The 22,364-nt window shown below is 45.7% G+C and overlaps 1 protein-coding gene across 1 annotated transcript in view; it reads right to left on the minus strand.

Annotated features, from left to right (window-relative positions):
• LOC120915364 (L-amino-acid oxidase-like) overlaps positions 1–22,102 on the minus strand; it is a 34,524-nt gene extending 12,422 nt beyond the window's left edge. Inside the window, exons 1-2 of the mRNA XM_040325793.1 lie at positions 22,006–22,102; positions 2,003–2,226 (exon numbers count right to left, since the gene is read on the minus strand). Of these exons, the coding sequence (XP_040181727.1) occupies positions 2,003–2,226; positions 22,006–22,018 (237 nt within the window). The 5' untranslated portion in view covers positions 22,019–22,102. The remainder of the gene's footprint in view (positions 1–2,002; positions 2,227–22,005) is intronic.
• Between the last annotated feature and the right edge of the window lie 262 nt (positions 22,103–22,364).

Raw genomic sequence — 22,364 nt, forward strand, 5'->3', positions numbered from 1 at the left:
ACATCTTCTGTAATATTTCTGTAATAGCAGTGCATACACATCTTAAAATACCTTGTCTAATCGATATTTGTAGTACTATTGTTTTAAAGACTTTTATTTTTATTTAATTTTAAATTAAATGTTATAGTTTTTAATATGTATTGAAACACTGTAAGGTCATTCTAGCAGTACCAGCCAAAAACGATCATAGTAGGACGTTATGAGCCAGTGAGGAACTGTATACAAATGGGGAAGGGTGAAACATTATTGGTCAACGTATGAATAGTAAGGGTATAAATACCATAACCAACATGGCGCCCACAGCTTCCTGATGACGCAACGTTGCTTGCGAAACGCGTAGAGGCTTCTGGGTAACGCAGGTTGGGCGGAAATACGTCATGCGCCAACCCCCTGTCGCTGAACCGCATAGAGATCGAGACGCGGAGCGCACGCCGTTAGACGGAATAACACACGGATGAGCGTTGGTGGCGCTCGGTACTGCTAGAAAGACTGGTGCCGGTCTGGAGACACAATACCATGTGAGTGTATTTCATATGTTTTATATTAATAAAGTGTTTTTTTTGAGCAAACTACACTATGATAAGCCCCTTGTTTTAAGAAAATTAAGGTATCACCCCCTGCATGAAAGGAGGGAAACAGCGTGCGGGCTGTAAAGAGAGGAGACATCCATCCCAATTTCTATACCTGGGAAACAGCATGTTGGCTGTAAAGAGAGGAGATATCCACACACGATTATTATATTTGGGTCTGGTGAGTGTGCATTTTGGAAGTTAGTGGCACAACTTGGTGGAAGATTCACTACTTATCCATTCACCCTAAGGAGCACTTTTGAGTATTAGACTTTAAACATTGAGGGCCAGATTCATAAAGACTTACGACGGGCGTATCTACCGTCGTAAGTCCGAATCCGCGCCGTCGCAACTTTAAGCGTATGCTCAAACTAAGATACGCTTAAATGTTGCTAAGATACGGCCGGCGTAAGTCTCCTACGCCGTCGTATCTTAACTGTCTATTTACGCTGGCCGCTAGGGGCGTGTAGGCTGATTTACTCCTAGAATATGTAAATCAGCAAGATACGCCTATTCACGAATGTACGCTTGCCCGTCGCAGTAAAGATACGCCGTTTACGTAAGGCGTTTTGAGGCGTAAAGATAAACCACCAAAAACATGGCGCAGCCAATGTTAAGTATGGACGTCCGGACCTCGTCGAATTTTTCACGTTTTACGTCGTTTGCGTAACTCGTCCGTGAATGGGGCTTTGCGTAATTTACGTTTACGTCAAAACCAATGAGTCTTTGCGGCGTAATTTGGAGCATGCGCACTGGGATACGTCCACGGACGCCGCATGCGCCGTTCGTTAGAAACGTCAAATCCGTGGGGTCACTTGTATTTTGCATAGAACATGCCCCCAACCAGCCTATTTTGAATTAGGCGGGGCTTACGCCGGCCCAGTTACACTGCGCCGCTGTAAGTTACAGCGCAACTTATTTGTGAATACAGGACCTGCTGCTCTAACTTACGGCGGTGTAGTGTATCTGAGATACGCTACGCCCGCCAAAATCTATCTGAATCTAGCCCTGAATTTTTATATTTTTTGGAACAGTTGTGTTTATATTTAGTCACATTGAATTTTTGGTGCATCTATTCATCCATAGTGGGTTTTTTAATTGGGGGTTTATAATATGCTGTTGGTTCATTTATTATAGGTTCACTATAATTAATATTAGGATTGGCGCAGTAATATATTTTGCTTAAAGGCCTTAACAGTGCTTGGTACATTTACAGACATGGCCCTCTGATTGTTTTAGACTGTAAGCTCTAATGAGCAGGCCCTCTGATTCCTCCTGCATTGAATTGTATTGTATTGAACCGTCTGCCCTCATGTTGTAAAGTGTTGAATCTACGTAGATCCTGTATAATAATAATAATAATAATAATAACTGGATGGAAAGGAGTTACTACCCATGTCTATGAGTACCTTCTGACAAATTCATCAACTTACTCTGTGGCCGGCATCCTGTAATACTTTTGCCGCTGATAACCCGGACATCCCGGCACCAACAATTACAACGTGTTTCCGACTCCATTTTGGGACAGGAGGTAATCCACGTATGGCAATATCCATTATATCTTCATATTCCGGATCCTGAAGACACTCTTCCAACAAGTCTGAATCTTTGCTGCTTTGACCATATGCTCCAGTCCAAACCAGCAGGCTGAGAAATACTGAGGGAACAAAGAGATTACAAAGTACTGTAGATAATGGGGGTTATCCACAAAGCCTTGGCGCAACGTAACTTTTCTGATTTAAGTTACTCCGGCGCAAAATTCCAAAGTTAGGTGCCGATCCACAAAGCACTTACCTGGAATTTTGCGGCGCTGTAACTTAAATCCGTCCGGCGCAAGGCGTTCCTATTCAAATGGGCGAGTCCCATTTAAATTAGGCGCGCTCCCGCGCCGGACGTACTGCGCATGCTCCGTCGGGTAAATTACCCGACGTGCATTGCGCTAACTGACGTCGCTCCGACGTCATTTGCTTAGACGTTACCGTAAATGGCGTCCAGCGCCATTCACGGACGTCTTACGCAAACGACGTAGAATTTAAAATTCGACGCGGGAACGACGGCCATACTTAACATGGCTTAGGACAACTAGGGCTTAGCCCTAGTTTTACGCGGCGGAACTCGACGTAAACGACGTAGATTTAGAGCGACGGGCCCGTCGGAGCGTTCGTGGATCGCCGTAACTGGTCATTTGCATATTTTACGCCGGCCTCAATGGCCTCGCCACCTAGCGGCCGGCCTAGAATTGCATCCTTAAGATCCGACAGTGTAATTCAATTACACATGTCGGATCTTCGTCCTAACTATGGGAAACTGAGTCTGTGGATCAGTTCCATAGTTAGGACCAGGGATACGACGGCGTAACAGCAGTTACGCCGCCGTATCTCTTTTGAGGATCTGGCCCAATATTTTTAACCAACCATAAAAATATGAATATATGTAATGGAGACCCCACCCTGGGAACTTTTTTGTTTGCTTCCTAGGTAAGGATGATAAATGCAACTTGTGTGATAAATTAAACTCATGGCTCAGCGGCCAGGCTCAACAATATGAAGTTCCTCCGGCAACTGCCTCTAATCATGCAGCACAACTGTAAGGCCCCATACACACGAGAGGATTTATCCGCAGATACGGTCCAGCGGACCGTATCCGCGGATAAATCCTCTCGAGGATTTCAGAGGATTTCTATGCGATGGCGTGTACACACCATCGCATTGAAATCCGCGCTGAAATCCTCTGCCGATGACGTGTCGCGCCGTCACCGCTATTATGACGCGGCGACGGGCGCGACGCTGTCATATAAGGAATTCCACGCATGCGTCAAATCATTTCGACGCGTGCGGGGAATCCCTTTAGACGGATGGATCCGGTGAGTCTGTACAGACGAGCGGATCCATCCGTTGGAATGGATTCCAGCAGATGGATTTGTTGAGCATGTCAGCAAATATCCATCTGCTGGAAATCCATCCCAGGGGAGATTTCTCTGCGGATAAATATCCGTTGGCGTGTACACACCATAGGATCTATCCGCAGAAACCCATTTGATGGGATTTATCTGCGGATAGATTCTATGGTGTGTATGGGGCCTAAGAGTTAGACCCCCGTTCACATTGGTGCGACATGTCATGCGATTTGACAGGTCCAAGTCGCACCCTATTGTCGGCAATGGAACTGTTCAAATTGGTGTGACGTGGACTTTGCAGTGCTGCACCGTTTTGAAAAATAATTTTCTGCACTATTTTTTACATTTCAGGTGTGACTTGCATAGACATCTGTGCATGAAGTCGCATAGATGTCAGGCAAGTCGCACTGACATGGGGCTTTCAAATTGTACGATTTCAAGTGAAGTCGCACAATTTCAAAATCAGGTTTGGTGTGAACGGGGGGCTTAGGTCCCATTTACACTTGTGCCTTGTGGTAATAAGTGCTAAAATCCATGTGTTAATGTGCATTACCACAACGCATTGCAATGCAGATGCAGCAGTACGATGCATTGAAGTGTCATGTATTGTGAATGGTACAGGGGAGCCCATCACACAATGCATGACAGCACACCACAACCCATATACCATGCATTGTAGTTTGCTACGTTTTTACAAAAGGGTTATGTATGTTTTTTAACCTGTTGTCATTCGTCGGAAGCCCATTCACAATTATAGGCTGCCTAACTTAACACATGCTAATCGGTGCCATAATGAGCGTTAGCGCATATGTATTACTGTAATGCACCACAACAGAAGTTCAAGCAGACATGTAAAACTAAGCCGGCCATAGATGGTGCAATATTCTTTTCTGTAACCTGCTGGGAGAACACACTGGGCCAGATCCACAGACGAAGTACGCCGGCGTATCTACTGATACTCCGGCGTACTTTCAAATTTCCCGTGTCGTATTGTTGTTTTGAATCCTCAAAACAAGATATGACGGCTTCTGGGTTAGATCCGACAGGTGTACGTCTTCGTACGCCTTCGGATCTAAGATGCAATACTTCGGCGTCCGCTGGGTGGCGTTTTCCCGCGTCGGGTATGCAAATTAGCGATTTACGACGATCCGCGAACGTACGCGCGGCCGTCGCATTTTCTAACGTCGTCTGTAGTCGGCTTTTTCTGGCGTATAGTTAAAGCTGGTATTTTTCGGCGTATACATAGACTTGCCATGTTAAGTATGGCCGTCGTTCCCGCGTCTAAATTTGAAATTGTTTTATTTTTTGCGTAAGTCGTCCGTGAATAGGGATGGACGTAACTCACGTCAAAGTTAAAAAAATGACGTCCTAGCGACGTTATTTAGCGCAATGCACGGCGGGAAATTTCGGGACGACGCATGCGCAGTTCATTCGGTGCGGGGAGGCACTTCATTTAAATGAAATCCGCCCCCAACCCGCCCAATTTCAAATCCGCCGCCAGAAATACACTACGCTGCCGTAACTTACGGCGCGAACTCGCTGACGATTCGAAAATGCGCCAGGTAAGGTACGGCGGCGTAGTGTATCTCTGATACGCTACGCCAATGTATTTCTTTCTGGATCTGGCCCACTGTGTTTACTACTAGCGGCTATGCTGTAATAATCACATGAAAATTCAGACAGGCTGTTTGTACCCAAGTTGATTGATCCCATACATAGTTCGAATCTTGTCTGGTTCAGCAGGGTTCATAAGCATCTATTGCCAACTTTATTGAAAAGACTTGTTTAGGGTTAAAAGGACTAAGAACAGCCAATTGACCATCAAACATGTGCATGATTGTCGCTCCAATGACTGCTCAGACTGTTATCTTACTTGCCATGAGCGCAGAGAATAGGACTTCCTAATGAAACTATATTTTTGGTAGGAAAATGTATAGATAATTCTGCTAGAATTCTGTGTTATTATCTTTAGAGACATCTTCTGATCAGTTCCCCCACTATGGCCCATCACATGTAGTGCTGTTGTTTGTATATTTATTTAAAAAAAAAAAATGTTTTACAAATTTTAACAAGGTCCATATAAAAATAATTCTCATGTAAGTCAGCTTTACCGTTTCTACACATATAAAATGAGACACGTGTCATTGTTTAGTTCTACAGTGCCTTGCAAAAGTATTCACCCCCCCTGGCATTTTTCATGTTTTGTGGATTGTTTGAGGATTTGCATCATTTAATTTACACAACGTGGCCACAACTTTGAAGATGTTTTTTTTTTTTAATTATTGTGAAGCAAACAACAAATAGGACAAAATAACAGAAAAAGTCAATGTGCATAACTATTCACCCCCCTAAAGTCAATACTTTGTAAAGCCACATTTCGCTTCGGATAAGTCTCTATGGGCCCGATTCACAGAAGAGATACGACGGCGTATCTACTGATACGCCGTTGTATGTCTGAGATACGATTGTCGTATCTATGCGGCTGATTCATAGAATCAGTTACGCATAGATAGCCCTTAGATCCGACAGGTGTAACTGTGTTACACCGTCGGATCTTGGGCTGCAATTCTAGGCCGGCCGCTAGGTGGCGATTCCATTGCGGTCGGCGTAGAATATGCAAATGACTAGTTACGCCGATTCACGAACGTCCGCTTTGCCCGTCGATCTAAATTTACGTTGTTTCCGTAGAGATGCGTCACGTAAAACTAAGGGTGCCCTATAGGTGGTGTAACCCATGTTAAGTATGGTCGTCGTTCCCGCGTCGAAATTTAAAATTTCACGTTGTTTGCGTAAGTCGTCCGTGAATGGCGCTGGACGCCATTTACGTTAACGTCGAAACCAATGACGTCCTTGCGACGTCATTTAGCGCAATGCACGTCGGGTAATTTGACGGACAGAGCATGCGCAGTACATTCGGCGCGGGAACGCGCCTAATTTAAATGGTGCCCGCCCCATTTAAATTAGGCGGGCTTGCGCCGAGCGGATTTACGTTACACCGCCGCAAGTTTACAGGTAAGAGCTTTGTGAATCAAGCACTTACGCTGTAAACTTGCGGCGGTGTAACGTAAATGGGATACGTTACGCCTCCACTGCGTAACGTATTTCTACCTGAATCTGGCCCTATGATCTTGCCACATCTTGCCATTGGGATTTTTGACCATTTCTCCCTGCAAAACTGCTCCAGCTCCTTTAAGTTGGATGGTTTACACTTGTGAACAGCAATCTTTAAAGCGGAGTTCCAACCACAATTAGCATTTTTTAAATGTATGTCCTTTCATCATGCGTTTTTATAATATAAATCCGGTCACTTACTATTTTACAATCTGCCGCCGATCCGCATACATATTCAAAAAGATAGTTTATAAAACTATGTCTACACTGTTGTCATTTTGCTTGTGGGCATTGTGAATCCTACAAGCACTTACTTCCTGGAAGTCTTGGATGGGGAGTGATAATTGGACAGCGCACTGCATCCTGGGAAATGATGACACACATTTCCCAGGAGCATTAGAGGGAGATGATGTCAGAATCCTAGGTGGTTTCAAAGGGACTGCATAGCAACAGGCATTTCCAGATGAGTAAAAAAACTATTTTTTTTTTTTTTACTTTTTTTAGGTCTAATGAGCACAATAATGAAAAAAAAAATTGTGATGGAAACTCCACTTTAAGTACAGATTTTCTATTGGATTGAGGTCTGAGCTTTGACTAGGGCATTCCAACACATTTACATGTTTCCCCTTAAACCACTCAAGTGTTGCTTTAGCAGTGTGTTTGTGGTCATTGTCTTGCTGCAAGGTGAACCTCCGTTCTAGCCTCAAATCACACACAGGGTGGTACAGGTTTTGCCCAATATCCTTAAAACTTTTTTTTTTTTTTTTTTTTACTGTTTATTTAAAATATATGAAGTGTAGCGCCCTGGGATTTAGTCAGGGAGCTCCTCATCAAATTCCTTGTCAGGAGTAGCTACTGCAGTTAATTGATAGAGATCTATTGATTTCTCCTTAAAGCGGGGGTTCACCCTTAGAGGGCACTTTTCCCCCTTAGATTCCTGCTCGTTTTTACTAGGGGAATCGGCTATTTATTTTAAAATATGTGCGGTACTTACCCGTTTACGAGATGCATCCTCTCCGTCGCTTCCGGGTATGGACTGTGGGAATGGGCGTTCCTTCTTGATTGACAGTCTTCCGAGAGGCTTCTGACGGTCGCATCCATCGCGTCACGATTTTCCGAAAGAAGCCGAACGTCGGTGCGCAGGCGCAGTATAGAGCCGCACCGACGTTCGGCTTCTTTCGGCTACGAGTGACGCGATGGATGCGACCGTCGGAAGCCTCTCGGAAGGCTGTCAATCAAGAAGGAACGCCCGCTCCCGAAGACCCATACCCAGAAGCGACGGAAGAAGATGCAGCTCGAAAACGGGTAAGTACTGCTCATATTTTAATACAAATAGCCGATTCCCCTAGACCGAACGAGCAGGAAGCTAAGGGGAGAAAAATTTTTTTTTTATAAATGGGTGAACTCCCGCTTTAAGTTTGGCCTTCTTAGGCCTCGTGCTCACAACCGAGAAACTCGTCGTAAAAGAAACATTGTTTTCCTCGACGAGTTGTCAGGCTTGTCGAGAATCTTGTTGAGCTTTCGTTGCGTACACACTGTCAAGACAAAATCTCGTCGTTCTCAAACGCGGTGACGAACAACATGTACGGCGGCACTATAAAGGGGAAGTTTGATTCCACTGGCGCCACCCTTGGGGCTGCTTTTACTAATTTCATGTTACTGCGTGTTAAATAAAAGTTTGGTGAGAGACGATTCGCGCTTTTCAGTCTGTTACAGCGTGATGAATGTGCTATCTCCATTACGAACGCTACTTTTACCAAAGATGCGCTCCCGTCTCATACTTTATTTTGAGCATGCGCGGGTTTCCAAGCATACACACAAACATGTTTGAGACTCCCGACGAGAAAAAAAAGAACATGTTCTCTTTTTTTTTCGTCCAGATCCACGATAGTTTTCTCGACGAAAAGCATACACACAACCGTTTTCCTCTGCAAAAAAAGCTCTGCCACCAAGTTTCTTGATGGATTTTGTCGAGGAAAACGGTTGTGTGTACGAAGCCTTAAACTCGTCTCTTCTATCACAAGGTGTCTGGGAACTTGGTGGTACTAGATATGAGAAGGGCAACCCAAGGTCAGGTTATGGGTATGAGGTGTATCTCAGCCAATGGGCAGGGTTTTTTTTTTTTAATCCATTGGCCTGCTGGGAGAACCTATATATTCGTGTGAGGTCAGGTTATCTATGTTCTGTGCCACCCGGACTGCCGCCTGGGTGGACGTGTGTTGTGTGCCCCGGGCTGCTAGGCTGAAGATTGGGCATATTTAGGGATGTCAGCGGTCTGTGGTCTCAAAGGTTCTTATTAGACTGGAGGAGGTAGGAGGTTCTGCTACATGAAGCAATGTTCATTTTAGTTTTGTATAGAGTGGGGAAGCTTTAGAACCACATTAGGTATTTGTTGATGTCCCCTGTGGGGAAATTTTGTACAACTTCCTGTCCAGATCCCAAGAAATCTTAAGCTGGCCACAAATGATTTTTTAAAGTCACACAAACGAGAAGGATGGAGGGATTCCTTCTGACAAAATATTATATTCTGAAAGAGGGACTCTCTGCTCTCAGAATACACTGATCAGTGACTGCAGCCACTGATCACCAACAGTTTTACTGTCTGACAGAAGTCAATCTAACAACCAACTTACGTCGAACAGGTTCGGCCACACATGGATTGACATACAGCTGGTCTCGCACCTCTCGCCGGCCACTGCCAGGATACAGACACCCAGAGGCTCTCATAATCTCAGTGGCAAGATATGGCAAGCTCATAGAGACTTATCCAATTTGACTTGGAGCTGTGATAACCGCAAAAGGTGGCTCTACAAGGTTTTGACTTTAGGGGAGTGAATAGTTATGCAGATTGACTTTTTCTGTTATTTTGTCTTATTTGTTGTTTGCTTCACAATAAAAAAAACATCTTCAAAGTTGTGGGCGTGTTCTGTAAATTAAATGATGAAAATCCTCAAACAATCCATGTTAATTCCAGCTTGTGAGTCAACAAAACACAAAAAATGCCAAGGGGGTGAATACTTTTGCAAGGCACTGTATATGCCCCCCCTTCCAGGTGTACAGGGGCAACATGTGCACCATTGCAATTGTGACCCCTGTAGTTGGATTAAAACCCTGGCTGGCGGTGCATTTCATCCAATACCATAAGGGGAATCCAAAGGGCCTAACAGGTAAGGGTATATATTTGCTAAAGATATCTACATGGAGGGGGGATTTTGACACCATTCTCCTCCAGAAGGAGAAAATGTGGATATAATTTATGATCTTTAACGTCACATCAGTTGAATAATGAATGCAACTTGCAACCCTTTCTGGAGAGATGAATCAGCACCTGCATTTCTCTTGAGAGGTGACATATACAAAAACATTGATTATTAAGGAGCTAATATGCCTTCAGAGTAGACAGATATCTCTTTGTATGGAAGGGTTAATGTATATTTAAGAAATGGTCTCTGATATTTCCTGCATTTTAGGAAAATGTTGACTTCTTATCGTCTATTTACTTTTTTTTATTCTTTTTTGAGAACAGATTTTTTTTTTCTGAAGCTTCCTCCATTTTGATTTATATTACAGTGGAACCTCGGTTAACAAGCTTTTTGAAAGAGGAGCAACTTTTTAAAAAGGATTCTGACTCGGTTTGCGAGTGTTGTCTCGCAAAACTTGCAGAATTCAAGCTATTGGGGCCTGAAATACCGCATTTGGCCTGAGGTGGGGGGCACAGGAGCCCAACAGCGACGATCGGCGGCATTCAGTAACGGCCGGAAAGGCCCGAGGACAGTTCGGCTGACCTCTGTAAACCTCGGAAAGGCTTGTGAAACAGAGTCTTTCCGAGGTTTGCCAAGATCAGCCGAACTGTCCTTGGGCCTTTCCGGCCATTTCCGAGGCTCTCCGGTGCCCCCCGCCTCTGGCCGCATGCAGTATTGCATGCCATTGAAGTCAATGCGGAACAAATTATTTTTGTTTCCATTGACTTCAATGGGGAAACTCGCTTTGATATGCGAGTACTTTGGATTACAAGCATTCTCCTGGAACGGATTATGCTTGTAATCCAAGGTTCTACTGTATTCAGTATTTTGTTACATTAACAAGTGAGAATGCCATGCCCCTCTGCATGACTATTATTATGATAGAGGATGGATACAATGTACCCAGCTGTATTTTATAAATCATTTTCAGTGTGATGGATGATAGTAAGGAATGTGAGGCATGTGCGACATCTAGAAAAAGGATTCTGACTCGGTTTGCGAATGTTGTCTCGCAAAACTTGCAGAATTCAAGCTATTGGGGCCTGAAATACCGCATTTGGCCTGAGGTGGGGGGCACAGGAGCCGAACAGCGACGATCGGCGGCTTTCAGTAATAGCCGGAAAGGCCCGAGGACAGTTCGGCTGACCTCTGTAAACCTCGGAAAGGCTTGTGAAACAGAGTCTTTCCGAGGTTTGCCGAGGTCAGCTGAACTGTCCTTGGGCCTTTCCGGCCATTTCCGAGGCTCTCCGGTGCCCCCCGCCTCTGGCCGCATGCAGTATTGCATGCCATTGAAGTCAATGCGGAACAAATTATTTTTGTTTCCATTGACTTCAATGGGGAAACTCGCTTTGATATGCGAGTACTTTGGATTACAAGCATTGGAACGGATTATGCTTGTAATCCAAGGTTCTACTGTATTCAGTATTTTGTTACATTAGCAAGTGAGAATGCCATGCCCCTCTGTATGACTATTATTATGATAGAGGATGGATACAATGTACCCAGCTGTATTTTATAAATAATTTTCAGTGTGATGGATGATAGTAAGGAATGTGAGGCATGTGCGACATCTAGTGGAAAGAACTGAATATTACGTTTTCTGAAAAGTATTTAAGCTGGAGTCAACAAGCCCCTCGCCCCTCGCTCTGAGGAAGTTAGTGATAGGCTAAAGAAACATGTCAGTGTGTTAACATCATGCAGGTGATGCTTCTGATGGGCAAGCAGCTAGGGGGGTTAGCCTTAATGGTGAGAGTGCAGTGATTTATCTGGACATTTTTTACCTTGCTATTGGACCTGAAGGATTCACTTGGAAGCACTGGATGGCTATTTGGATGTGATGCACTGGATGGATGGACTAGATGGAAGACATCAGTGGTGAGAAAGTGTATCTCCTAGTTGTGGGCTTACCTTTAGCAATCTATTCACCACAGCTGAAGAGCGAAAAACTTTGCAGGTTCTCCGTACATAGGAGGAGTATTGACTTGCATTTGCATGAGCACGCTTCCAGTTTACTGTGGAACTAATCAGCAGACCCAAGCTTACCTGGCTGATTATCTCCAACATCCCGCTCCGCCCCCCTCACCACCACGACCATAACTTAATAGATGATTTCACTCAGGAGAAATCAGATGGTTTATGAGTGGACTATGTGCTAAGAGTCTTTGGGACACTTGTTTCACTATCACAAGCCCCAAAATCCTTGATTACAAGGCAGGGCAGCCATCACAAATTTTGGGGCCCCTTACACAGCTTTAGGCAGGGCCCCCCTGGAGCAGAGAACTGGGGGGGGGGGCTCCTCTCTCCTGCCGCAAGTTGGTCGGGGAGAACCCTGCCACGAGTTGCTAAAGGTGGGGAGGGTCAGACGAATAATATAAAAATGTTTTTAAAAAATAAATAAATAAAAAAGGGGGGGGAGACGGGCCCCATTGATGCCACTGTGCCCATTGTCACCACTGTGCCCATTGTCACTGCTGTGCCCTGTAAAATGCCCCTCCCCCGCCCGGCACTTACCTTTCTTGGGGTCAGCCATCCTCCTTCTACGTCCCTCGATGTCTTTCTTCCGCCCTCAATGACGCTTCAGCCAATCAGGTTACCGGGGAACCTGATTGGCTGAGACGCCTGTCAGTCTTATCCAAGGAACGTGCCGCTGGCTCTGATAGGCACTTCCACACAGCCAACCAGCTGTCATTATTCAGATGACTGGCGCTCACCATCCGGCCATCGGAATAGTGGGCGGCAGCGGTGAAAATACATAGATTAATGCAATGCATGAATCTATGTATTTCAGTGGCTGTGCGAGAGCCAGAGGGGGTGGCGCTCCGGCGTCCTCTATGGACGAACGGCCACTGGTAATGCCTGTACCCCCCTGATGGCGGCCCTGGTATTAGGACTCATAACTGGATAAGTGAATGGTGGTTTGGATGGGTGAGTGTGCAGCTGCTTGCCTGTCAGCAAGACAACATTGTCTTTTTATTTTAACAAGTGTTGGTGAAGGGATTGGATTTACCATTTTAATTGAGTAATTTTTCAATAAAGCAATGTGTGTTTTACTCAATTGAAGTTTGCCACTTAGAGAGTGTATCTTTCCTTGGTGTTATGTCTCTTTGAGTCACATGGTCTGCACCTAAGTATCTTAAATGAGCATCGACATGTGTAAATCAATGGTTTCCTATGAGAGATGCCTTAACTGGTCCGACACAAGTCGGTAGGATTTTGAAAAAGGTTCCTGCACTACTTTGGTCCTACTTCAGCCCATTGATTATCACTGAAGTTAGATCAAAGTAGGATCCTTGTCCTAATCATCCAACTTGTGACATCCGACATGGTGATTTCAGCAGCAGTAAAAGGGAATTTATGTCACACTGGCGGATGGATATAGGACCGATGTAGGACTGATGTCGCAGAGCAAAGTAGGTTGACAGTCATGAATGTCGTGTAGTGTCAGTATGAACCCAGCCTTAAAGCTGGATTCACACCTTTGTATTTTTCCCCTAATACATTTTATTTTCCAATAATTTTATTGTTTTGAAAAAAAAGATTCACATACAAAATATGACAAATATACTTTTGCATGTTACATGTCATAAATAAACATTGCACAAAGGTTTCCTGAACAGGAGCATAGCACCCATTCCTGAGTTCATTTTAATATTGTGAGACCATTACTTCCATGTAGAAATGTAATCTTTGCAGTAGGGAAACCTTTGTCCAATTTAAACAAAATTTAACAAAATATTGGTATGTATAAATGGGTACACTTAAAAAAAAAAAAAAAAAACATAAGAGAAAACAAGAAAGGAAGGAAGTGTGGTGACTCTGACATTGCAGTCTGCCTGAGGGCAGTTGAAAATGTCCAGCGCAGATTTTGCCAGGCTACCGCCACTGTCCAGACCAGAACACCTTGTTACCTGACTTGTATTTGCAGAGTGGCAGTGGGGTGCCAAGTGCTGGAGCGCTCCTGCACTCCTGCACCCAGCACTATAGAGAGCGGTGCTGTGAGGGAGGAAACCTGTCACCAATGCATAGGATCAGATAGGTGAGCAATTTGTAAAGTATATTTTATTTTAAAATAAAATACCAAACATTTCATGCTTACCTGCTCTGTGCAATATTATGGCACAAAGCAGACCCAATTTTCCTCTTCTGGGGGTCCCCCCTCCCGGCACTCCTTGCTTCTCCTCTTCTCAGTGTTCCATCATAGGAATCCACTTCCTATTGTGGCACACCTGCAGGCTCAATCCCCTCTATATACACAGACAGCGAGGCTCTGCCTGCCCCCCTCTCCCTTGTCACAGGATTTGACTAACAGCACAGAGGAGAAGAGGATGGGCACAGTGCTGGATCAATATCTGGGGGTGGGAGATGAGGGAGTGATACACATACTCAGGGCCGGTGATCTGCCGAGCTGGTTCCAGCTATCGATATGGTTCCGAGTGCAGTGCGCAGGCGCAAGCTGAGCCGACGAAAACCACCGAGCGGGAACAGCTGCTCCCGATGCAGCAAGGGGGCAGGAAGGGGCGGAATGTGATATTGAACAAGCGCTGTTCCATAGGACACGAGTCTCCTTGGCTCTGCCCCCATTTCCGAGGGGGGAGTGTGGCATGGCATGTCCTCCAGCCCTTTGTGTCCGCTCTGTGTCTGCCCCTGTCTCCGCCCCCGGTGTATTGTCACAGTTTGCTGCCTATCCTAGATTGCTCCGGAAGTCACGTGGCGGCCAACTGCGCATGCGCGATGCGTTCCAAACGCAAATGCGATGCGTTCCAATGCATTCACGACAGTGCACACCAGTGAAACCTCTGTCGGCATCCAGGCTCTTTCCTTAACATGCCCGTGGATTGGAGGATGTTAAAAAAAGAGCCAGGAGGCCGAGCGAGCGGAGCGAGCCGTCCGAGCGAAGCGAGGGCGTGAGGCCGACTGGCCACTTTCCCCTAAGTCCACGTCGCCCTAAATGACGGCTTCGCTGGTGTGTACTGTCGAAAATCCATTGGAACGCATCACACTTGCGTTTGGAACGCATCGCGCATGCGCAGTTGGCCGCCACATGACTTCCGCAGCATTCTAGGATAGGCAGCAAACTGTGACACTACACCGGCCGCTGTGAGCGAGCACCGAGCATTAACAGCTGACGATCAGCTGTTAAGTTTGTATAAGTATAAACAGCAATGAATGTGATTGCATAATAGGGCCAACTCCAGAAAAGTATAAAAAAGCAGTGTACAGTATGTGTTTGGGGGGGGGGGAATTAGCATCTTTCACCTACTTTATTCCATGTGCCAGCCAGTTCCAGTGCTCTCTTCCTCCACACAAAGCCATGACATCACATATCATAGAGGGACATTAACCCTGTATGGTATGATGGGGAGGCAGGAGTGTGACCACAGCCAATAACTTGGAAGCTGAAGGGGACATGGCACAGCAGTGGATGGAGCCTGCTGGAGCAAGGAATAAGGTAAAACTGGCTACACAAAGATTGAGATTTGTCTAGCTTAGCAAGGATGGCAGAATTTCAATGTTACACCAGTATTCAGGATGTAACATGTACCATGTTCTAGCTGACCCCCTCTCTTCACAGCCACATCATTAATTCACATTCATCTTTGAATGTAGAAACTACAAGTTTTGTCCACCACTGCAGCAGACAGACTTGTAGTTTAAATGAACTGCAAGCACACTGATCAGCACACCCGTATTTCATTCACACTGCCTACAGCTCTGCAATGGCAGCCTGTACAGAGGTATGGGCACAAGCAGGGCCGCTGATAGAAATCATGGGGCCCTGTACAACCTACCTGACGGGGCCCCCTTCAGTCCCGCCCCTGGTCCCTCCTTCAGCCCCACCCCTGGCTCCGCCCCCTGGCCCAGCGACTTGACATCGGGACATGCCAATGCCATAAATGTACTGCAGACAGTGCCACCAATGCCATATTGTGCTGCAGACAGTGCCACCCATGCTGCCAATGGCATAATGCCATTGGCAGCATAGGTGGCACTGTCTGCAGCACATTACGGCATTGGCGGAACGGGTGGCACTGTCTGCAGAAATTACAACATTGGCGGCATGGGTGGCACTGTCTCTGCAGGCAGCACATGCGTTATGGGCCATAATGCATGTGCTACCTGCAGACAGTCCCACCAATGCCGTAATGTGCTGCAGACAGTGCCACCCATGACCCAATGCCATAACGCATGTGCTACCTGCTGATAGTGCCACCCATGCCGTCAATGCCATATTGTGCTGCAGACACTGTCATAATGCCATTGGCAGCATGGGTAGGCACTGTCTCTGCAGGCAGCACATGCGTTATGGCATTAGCGTCATGGGTGGCACTGTCTGCAGCACATTATGGCATGGGTGGCACTGTCTCTGCAGGCAGCACATGCATTATGGGCAGACAGAGCCACCCCTCCTCCACCAAGTATAGTCCAGCCTCAGTACAGACCCCCATCTCCACTAAGAATAGACCCTCCTTCCTTCCTCCTTCTACACTAACTACAGTTACCCCTTAGTATAGGCCCCCCACTCCACTAGGTATAGACCACCACCTCCCTCAGTCAGTACAGACCCCCCTCTCCACCAAGTAGAGTCCCCCCTCAGTACAGACCCCCCCTCAGTCCAAACCCCCCTCCACCAGTATAAACCCCCTCCCTCAGTACAGACCCCCACTAAGTACAGACCCCCTCAGTACAGACACCCTCTCTCAGTATAGACCACCCCCCTCCCTCAGTATAGAGCCCCCTCCCTTAAGTACAGACCTCCCTCCACTAAGTACAGATTCCCCTCCACTAAGTACAGACCCCCCTCCCTTAGTACACAAACCCCTCCACTAAGTAAAGACCCCCCCTTCCTCAGTCCATACCCCACTCCACCAGTATATACCCCTCTCCCTCAGTACAGATCCCCTCCACCAGTATAGACCCCCCCTCCACTAAGTACAGACCCCCTCCCATAGTACAGACCCCCTCCCATAGTACAGACCCCCTCCCATAGTACAGACCCCCTTCCTGAGTACAGATTCCCATCTCCACTAACTATAGTCCCCCTCAGTACAGACCACACCCCCTCACTATAGAGCCCCCTCCCTTAGTCTAGGCCCCCTCTCCAATAAGTACAGACCCCCTCCCTTAGTACAGTCACCTCTTAAGTATAGACCCCCCTCCCCCAGTCCTGACCCCCCCTTAAACTACAAGGCCCCCCTTACACTAAGTACAAGGCCCCCCTTACACTAAGTACAGACACCCTCCCCCAGCTCAGAACCCCTATACTAAGTACAAACCCCCCTTACACTAAGTATAGAGACCCCTCCCTCACTCCACACTCTGTGCCCCTCCTCCATCTACGACAATACAGTCCAAACAAATCTTAGCTCAGCATACACAGCAGTGTCCCTCCATTGGTCTTTGTACACCTCACTTCAGGCTCAGGCTTGGGCAGTGGACATCCCATAGTAAGCATCCCATAGTAAGTGTCACCCTTTCCTCCCTCCTACCTGTTGCAGCACTCGCTTGCAGCTGGAGAGGAGACTCAGACGAGGATCGCGTGCAGCCGCGCCGCCCAGGTGGAGATCGTGACATCATCATGTCTGTGAGATGTCACTGGCTCAGTAGGGAGGAGGAAGCAGGACACACGCCAGGCACGGCTGCGGAGCTGGGCGTGTTATTCCAGCGGGGTCAGCGGAAAAAAAAAACCTAAGGAGAGTCAGGATGGTGTCACCCGGGCCGCACCTGCCTAGCAATGCAATTGCCCGCTGGCGGGACTTGAGCCAGCACAGGGAGCGGTGCTGAAGTGGTATTCTTCCGCACCCGAAATAGACAAAATAGTCCCTTCCCTGCCGCGATCTAATAAAACGGAAAAAAGGCGGAAAATCTGAACGGGGGGGGGGGGGGGTGGTATGGCAGTATCAAATGGTTGTGGTGGTTGGGCATTTGATCGACGTTAAGGGACACGGCTGCAGGATTTTTTTTGCTACATTAAAGCGGGGGTTCAGCCTTAGAGGGCACTTTTCCCCCTTAGATTCCTGCTCGTTTTTACTAGGGGAATCGGCTATTTATTTTAAAATATGTGCAGTACTTACCCGTTTACGAGATGCATCCTCTCCGTCGCTTCCGGGTATGGGCTTCGGGAATGGGCGTTCCTTCTTGATTGACAGGCTTCCGAGAGGCTTCCGACGGTCGCATCCATCGCGTCACGATTTTCCGAAAGAAGCCGAACGTCGGTGCGCAGGCGCAGTATAGAGCCGCACCGACGTTCGGCTTCTTTCGGCTACGAGTGACGCGATGGATGCGACCGTCGGAAGCCTCTCGGAAGGCTGTCAATCAAGAAGGAACGCCCGCTCCCGAAGACCCATACCCGGAAGCGACGGAAGAAGATGCAGCTCGAAAACGGGTAAGTACTGCTCATATTTTAATACAAATAGCCGATTCCCCTAGACCGAACGAGCAGGAAGCTAAGGGGAGAAAATTTTTTTTTTTACAAATGGGTGAACTCCCGCTTTAACTTATTGATCTGATCAGGTTGCCGGGCCCCCCTGCTGGCCGGGCCCGGTACAAAGGGGCCAGCTGTACTGGCCTATCAGCGGCCCTGGGCACAAGGCTTTAGGCAGTGTGTGCAGGAGCCGGACGTTGCACAAGCAGTCTGCTGATCATGGGTGCAATACTTTTGTAGGCTATTGTTTTAAAAAATAATAAATGCAAATTTTTTACTGGCAAAAATATGTGCATATATTATTTTTTAATTAAAGATGAACCTATCCTATTTATGCCTTAATCCTTTGCCCTTAGACTAAATTAGCATTTAACCCATGCAGTACAGGGTGGATTTTTTTTCCCCAGGGATTTAAACCTTTATTATATACGATAATGTCAGAGAAGACACTTGGGTCAGGCAGGAACATAAATGGGTGGCTTTATGTGTGTGTATATGTGTGTATATATACATATTATTTATTTATTTATTTCTCAGTAGAATTTTATTAAGCATAAGTAAATAACAATTTACAATAACACATTAAAACATGTTATGACGTGTATTTACAAAACACTTTGTGACGGCTTTATGTATATATGTTTGTATATACTGTATACATGAAATGCCTCATAGGTGATACTGTGGTGCACTAGGGTGTATATACATACTCCTTATGTAGTTTACGCACTCCTAACTTCTGCACATTGTATATTACATAAACCATACCCCTACACCCTGTACTTTTATTGGCTTTTGACTGCTGCACTCTGTACATTATTTTTTCTTCTGACCTTTACACTTTGTAATTTATCTAATCTTGACCTCTGAACCCTATATATAGGTATAATGATCAGGTGTGGGTAAGATGATTGGTCATGCATAAAATGGGGTTGGGGGGGGCGCACCTCGGCATGTTCGCCCTGGGTGCTGGATGACCTTGTCCCAGCACTGCGTAACATACTGAAACATGTTTTACCTTGATGCAGGGAATACATTAGTGTATATAATGTTTAAGCTTTATAACCACTTTACCCAAAGCTGAGGGCAAGAGGGAGAGGAGGATAAACATTGCTGTCATACAGCTTTCTGGTGAACTGGTTAACATCCTTGGGCATATGGGAAGGGGGGTTGTGATAAATGGGTGGTGGTGGGGAGGGTGGAGTTTACCATTTTCACCCTGAGCACCTGATGACCTTGTCCCAGCACTTTTGGTTCCCCACCTCTTCATCATCCTATAAGTCCAGTATACCTTGCTATAGTTTTTTATTTACCATGATCCACAATACATGTGTGTTTATGTAGCACCCTCTAGTGCGAGAAGTGTAAATTGTTTTGTTTTTCCTAGTACAGGTAAATTCATGTTTTCGTCCTGAGTTGGGCAGAAATCCAGGGAGAGCTGGATGACTCACATGCAGCATCACTGAGACCTCCCCCCTACTTCTTGAATGTGCCTTCTAGAAGAATGGGATGGAAGGTAATGTGGAGCTGCCTGTAGTATTCTGAGGGCCCTGACCAATCCCCAACTTGGATTGGCAGGGGTAGGTCTCCTCAAATACTCAGGGTATCAATCTCCAGGGAAGCTAGAGATGGAGTGTTAGGCTGTTGTGGCATTTGCTGAAGCTCTCTTGTCTGGGGGAGAGGGGGGTGACCGTGGGCCCGGGCTTAGGTGTGGGTGGGACCTTGCTAAAACTACAGAGGTGTACTGGACAGGAGGCATGGTAGCAAGGAGGACAGTGGGAGAGCACTGCCAGGAAACTCTCCAGGAGGAACAAGGAACAGCCAAGAGGGCTGGTGAGTGACACATATTCAGGAGGACTGGGAGGCACGTCTGAGAGGACTGGGATGAGGCAGTCTGGAATGGGTACAGAGCCAGTAAAGAGGACTCTGGAGGCATCGTCAGTGGAAAGAAGCAGCTGCAGCCAGGAGGGCAGGCAAGGCCTGGAAAGGTGTTACTGGGAGCAGTAGCCACGTGTAAGACAGCTAGCACTAAGAACTACTACAATTTTTGCTACACCATAGGGGCCTGTGGTCCCTGCCTGCAAAGGGTATTTGCTTTGGGCCTGGCTGAGTCAGTGTGAATTTTCAACCTCAGTGCTAGCTGGTTCTGGGAGTGATAGTCTGCAAGCAAGTATATGTGCTGGAGGTAAAAAGAGATTGTATATACCAGGGGTGTATATAGTTTGGTCCCTAAATTTCCTATCTTCAATCAAGTGGGAATCCCATATGCACCCCATCCCCATCCAAGTTCTATTCCCCTAATAAAACAAAACATAGTACTAGGACCGTTTCTTGACTGAAGTGTCTGTAAATTCATGTGCCTGACTGTGCAGGATGGGAGACAGATCACAATCACCAGCAGACCACAATCACAGGGGGACCACTACATTTATAAGTGTGAATAGGATAGACGAAGACAGTCTGCTGATTACTATCTTAGCCGTTAGGAATATAAATAAATAAATAAATAAAAATTCTATTTGTCTCAGTGTCTCCTCTTTTGGTCGACCTAATAAGTCCTGCCAGAGGGATTTTTTGAGGTTGGTCTCAATTTGAGAGTACATAAAGTTTTATACTCTAATTCAAAACCATTTTCTGGCATGTCCGCCATGTGTGATTTTTCTTTGCCCTCCTGTCAACATCCCCTGAAACATTTAGGTGAGGCATATACCATCTCCACTGATACATTTTCAATGTAAATGCATCGAATGCATCTCAATGCATGTGTCAACACATATTGAAAATGCTCAAGTCTTAGGCTGCATTCACACCTGAGCATAGCTTATTTGGTCGCGCGTATTCATGTGTATTTGCGCGTTTGCATATAGCGTCGTCCAACGTTTTTGTACTTTGACGTTTTTTATTTTAGCCAATAGGAAAAATTATCACCTTTTCATCACTTGTTGCTATGTTGGTAGATTTTTTTTATCTTCTGCCTGGGTGAAATGTTCTATTGATTAAAGCGACAAAACGCCCGTAGCAAACGCTCGTTGTCGCGCTAGTCTCTTGAATCGAGCGTTTCCATTACTTTCTATGGGAAATACAAATGCTCAAAAACGCCCAAACCGCCCGATTCGAGCAACAAAAAAGGGTCCGGAACTTGTTTGAGCTTCAGGCGTTCGGCGTCAGGCGTTTTGGAGTGGAGATGTGAACCATCTCCATAGAGAATAATGTATTTTTTCCCCTCTATCGTTTTTGAGCGTCGCGCTTCAGGCGAAAAAACGCTCAGGTGTGAATGCAGCCTTAATGAGATGTGTTTTGATGCTTTTCTACTGATTTATATAGAAAATGCATCAGTGGGGAAACACATAGGTGTTATTCCAGCCTCAATGTGTACGCAGAAGTAATACGTTTCTAAACAAGTACACATAAAAAAATAAGAAATGTTTTAAAAATAGTAAATAAATGTGTAAAGGTGTGTTAAGAAAAAAAGAAAAAAAAATAGTAAAGTACACCATATAAAAAGTGGAAAAAAACACCCAAAAGTAAAATATGCTCATCAGGAGCAAATTAAAGCCCATTGCACCTCTAAAAACAGCCAAATAGCATTTCCAAACATCTTAATTTATTTTGCATTGACAAAGCACTTCACTAAAATGGTAAAATGTCAGTAAAATTTTAAAGAAAAAAAAATGCTTACATTTTCTAAAATCAAAAACAGGAAATGTTCATCATTCCTAATAACAAAACAATATATTATTCACGAAAATAGCAAACAACACTTACCAAACTTCTCCATGTCCTATTTGTGCAGAACTAATACTGTAGATTTGCACTGTGTTTTTATTACTAACTTAATAGGAGGAGCAAACCCTTGCATAATGTAGTGATAAATCACCAATGTGCTAATTTGATTTTATATTGCATACAACTGATGTTACAACACACAGTAAGGTTTATGTGTAATCTCCGTTGACAGGTGAAAATAGTTATGATGATATCGGAAGCAATTGACATTGTCTACTATTGTCTGTCTAGGTATTTATTAGGTATTTATTCACTATTGTTTGTTGAGTGTGTAGCCCTCTTTTGGGGGTTGTGGGATTATGAAGAATTGCCCTCCCCAGACAGGATATTGCGCTAAA

The sequence above is a fragment of the Rana temporaria genome, chromosome 10 (assembly GCF_905171775.1).
Source record: "Rana temporaria chromosome 10, aRanTem1.1, whole genome shotgun sequence".
In the NCBI taxonomy this organism is placed as follows: domain Eukaryota; kingdom Metazoa; phylum Chordata; class Amphibia; order Anura; family Ranidae; genus Rana; species Rana temporaria.